The following is a 3,411-nucleotide window of genomic DNA, read 5'->3' as shown; positions in this document are numbered from 1 at the left end:
ATGCATAGCATACATGTAGTTCAGGATATTTACACAATACACAAGTAGGGCTACCTCTTTTAAAAACCAGGTGCTAGGCTGCAGGAAATCATCAGTGGTGAAGACTGAAGTTTTAAATATACCATCACCTTTATTGCAACCTTCATGTGGCTTGCTCCGATGCATAATGGCATACAGTACTAAAGGCCTTCTTTCCAGCAGCCATTCCTATAAAGAAGGGGTTAAATTTAATACATAACTAGTTAATAACCGGAACTTTTACAGTCATGTGTGATGGGAGGGTTCCGAACTTTTCCTATCTATTGTGACCAGAAAAGACAGTGTACGAACCGGGTGCACCGAGGGACTGTCAGTCAGGGACAGGTTTTCTCTTCAAGATGGCTGCTGGTCCTAGTAGTAAGTTAGAAGAGCTTGAGGATCGTTTGGAGTCTTTTATTGAGAACCTCAGGGTAGTGGGGGTAATAGCTGGCAACTTTCAACAAAATGGACAGGGAGTTCTTAACGAGAGACTGTAAGAGAAGGCCTTACTTCATGATAGTCTATTCTGCTTTCACTGTCTTCATTTTGTATAGTAATACTGCTGTGGAACATATGAGAATGCTGGACAGGGAGAAAGACAATTTCAGTGACATTGATATACCAGTACAAGTACTGAAGTGAGAAATAATACTTTATCTACATAGCAAAATTAATTAATACCAGTCACTGGACTACATGTTGATCTTGTGTTTGTATCAATTTGTCTCAGTTACGTTGATGATGGTCGTAATCCTGATCTATTCACGCAGCATCAGTTAGAAAAGACACTTGGGGACTATCAAGCAGTTCAAAGGAAGACAGAGACATATAAAGTACACTGATATGTTATTAACAATGTCTTCCATTTTATTTCTTGTTGAACAGATGTTCCGTGATGAGCTAGTGAGACAGCTGGAGTCATCTTTCCCTGTCGAAGTGAACGCTTATCTTGCTCACAGACAAATGACACGTCCTTCATCATCATGACACTAATTCATATGTATACACATGTAGATCTACTTCTTCCTTTCATCTTTCTCTTGTCTTCATTTTGTGTGTCATATACTTACAATTTACAATTCTAATATCAATTCTTCAAGTTCAATCTATGTAGTGATGTAACATATGGATTCCATGTTTGTTACTAATAAAGGTCATTAGTTTTTTTTATTGTTGGTAGCAGGCGAAGAGGGTCTCAGTCACACAATGACTGGATTCATTTATTGCTACCAAATATCAAACAATATCAGTGCCTTTTAAAGAGCGGACCAGGTAGAGCCAGCTGGTACGTACAGTTTGAGAGCACACATTAATAATGTGATCACTTTTATACGACCCTATCTCTGTATTAAGGACAGGTAATGTGGGCCCAATGGTGTCCTTAATAAAGAGGATACACTGTACATGTATTAAGGACAGGTAGTGTGGGCCTAATGGTGTCCTTAATAAAGAGGCTACACTATACATTCTGTAATATTTAGCTACAGTATAGTACCATCTCATCTCTTAAATAATTAGACAACAGTGTAAAACATAAAGTACACAATTAATGGACACAGTCATTGCTGTTCATCTTAAATGAGGTGGCTTGTCATACAGTTTTGGGTTCTTGTCCTTCAGTTGCTTGTTGTATTTCTTCTTTGCTACATGAGTCTTTTGCTTTGCTTCAGCAATCAGTGAGGACTGCTTCATACCTACATACACATACAGAATAACAATGATAGTATCAAACATTTCCTGATGTAAACAGCTCAACATTTGACCAACTCTATAATAATAATAAATTGATCCAGCAAAAACTTCTAAATAATCTGCCAAAGACCCTAGTCACCATTACATTTTATTAGGGACAAATACATTCTTTAGAATCAATTGATTCTCCTATGATAAAAACAGGTTCTATATACATGTACTTACTTTTTCTAATGGAAGACACCATTCCTTCAGAAGGCTTTTTCTTTTGACTACTTGTACTAGTTTTATCCTCTGTCTTGAATAAAGAGTTGTCTGTAGCAGATGGATCATTGACAATGGTGGGTATGCCCAGTCTTGTACGAACAGCAGGGACTTTAAGGACTAATATCTGCCCCATTGAGTAAAAGGAGGCTGTTATCCAATACATGAATAAAGCCTGGAAGAAGGAGATTTTAATAATTATTATTTTAAAATGCAAAATAAATCTTGTTAGTATTATAAAATTGTTGGTGACATACAGTTGGAAAGGTGGCAGTTAATGGCACCAAAGCAACAGCCATTACCCTGAAGAACAACTTCATCTTCTCCATCTGAGGATTAGTGACACCTGCCTCACCTCCTAACTAATAATAACAAAAATAAAAAATAATAGCAACAATAACAATAATAATAATAATAACCTCAATATTAGCCATGAACAATAAAGAAGAGGTTATTGGCAGTATATAGTAAGGATCAGGGAGAGTTAGATCAGTGAACCAAAACAATCCGCCATCTTTCATGGATTCTATAGGAGCTTGTGCCATTCGACGCAAAGCAATAAAGAACGAAATAAAGACGGGAAACTTAAAATAAAAAATAAATAAATTAATAATAATAATGAGAGGCTTACCTGTAGAAAAGGCATGATCATCATCTTTACAGGGTTACAGTTGTGCTTCCGATAGAGCATCAAGAGTCGTGCGTTCTCCTGAGCAGCGAGTATCGTGTTACCCATCTGCTGGTATTCCTTCATCCTGGCCATTATAACGTCAGTTTCAGGTCTTATCTGATTCAACCTAGCTGCATTCACTTGTAGCTTGATGACCAGTGGCAACATAAGGCTTCTTAGAATAACAGTACCAACGACGATAGAGGCCCACCAGGGGAGCCCGGTGTTCAAATGTATCCAGTCGAGACAGTTTTGAACGAGTCCCACTGGGGTATACCCACCCAGGCCTATACTGGCTAGCTCCCCTTGAGGGGGAAGAGTTCCTGCTATGTCAATGGGCGTGGTCAGAGGTTCCTCTATACTGCTGGCATCTGCTGCCCATTTTGCTCTAGCAGAAGTCTCTGTTATCCCGTCAGCGTGAGCTACTGATGATAGTACTGAGGTCGAGGCGGGATTACCCCCAACTGCTTCAGAGGAGAAACGACCCGAAGACAAGTGTAATAGTCTCTGGTGTCCAGTGGCGCCGGAACTATTACAAGGAACCCGAGGGGCTGAAGATAAAGCTATCAGAGTGCGATAAGGTCTTATTCTTCCGAGCTGATGAGCTCTGTGAAGAGACAAGACGAGCATACTTCCGCACGTGTACAATATATTGGTGGTGTGCATTAATTAGAACGCAAACACAATCAAGGATTTTATGGTGAAAACTCAAAAATTGTAAAATCACACCATAAAATTAAAATGACCAATGTTACAGTTACAGGTAT

General features: G+C 38.9%; 2 protein-coding genes across 2 annotated transcripts; one reads left to right on the top strand and one right to left on the bottom strand.

The window, feature by feature from the left end:
* The first annotated feature begins 213 nt into the window (after positions 1-213).
* LOC105316564 (mediator of RNA polymerase II transcription subunit 10-like) lies at positions 214-1,175 on the top strand. Its single transcript, XM_011411554.2, has 4 exons — positions 214-511; positions 573-656; positions 749-851; positions 904-1,175. Exons 1-4 carry the CDS (start codon positions 378-380, stop codon positions 1,003-1,005), a joined length of 423 nt encoding a protein of 140 aa, XP_011409856.1. The 5' UTR covers positions 214-377; the 3' UTR covers positions 1,006-1,175.
* Positions 1,176-1,494: 319 nt separating this feature from the next.
* LOC100632524 (mitochondrial inner membrane protein OXA1L-like) lies at positions 1,495-3,360 on the bottom strand. Its single transcript, XM_003383759.3, has 5 exons — positions 2,606-3,360; positions 2,394-2,558; positions 2,232-2,336; positions 1,936-2,149; positions 1,495-1,712 (listed from the first exon to the last, which is right to left on the bottom strand). The coding sequence occupies exons 1-5, from the start codon at positions 3,308-3,310 to the stop codon at positions 1,588-1,590; spliced, it is 1,314 nt and encodes a 437-aa protein (XP_003383807.2). The 5' UTR covers positions 3,311-3,360; the 3' UTR covers positions 1,495-1,587.
* Between the last annotated feature and the right edge of the window lie 51 nt (positions 3,361-3,411).

The sequence above is a fragment of the Amphimedon queenslandica genome, unplaced genomic scaffold (genome assembly GCF_000090795.2).
Source record: "Amphimedon queenslandica unplaced genomic scaffold, v1.1 AMPQUscaffold_13507, whole genome shotgun sequence".
Taxonomy (NCBI): Eukaryota; Metazoa; Porifera; class Demospongiae; order Haplosclerida; family Niphatidae; genus Amphimedon; species Amphimedon queenslandica.
Note: the sequence above shows the minus strand (reverse complement) of the source record. Positions and strands in the feature narration are given on the sequence as shown.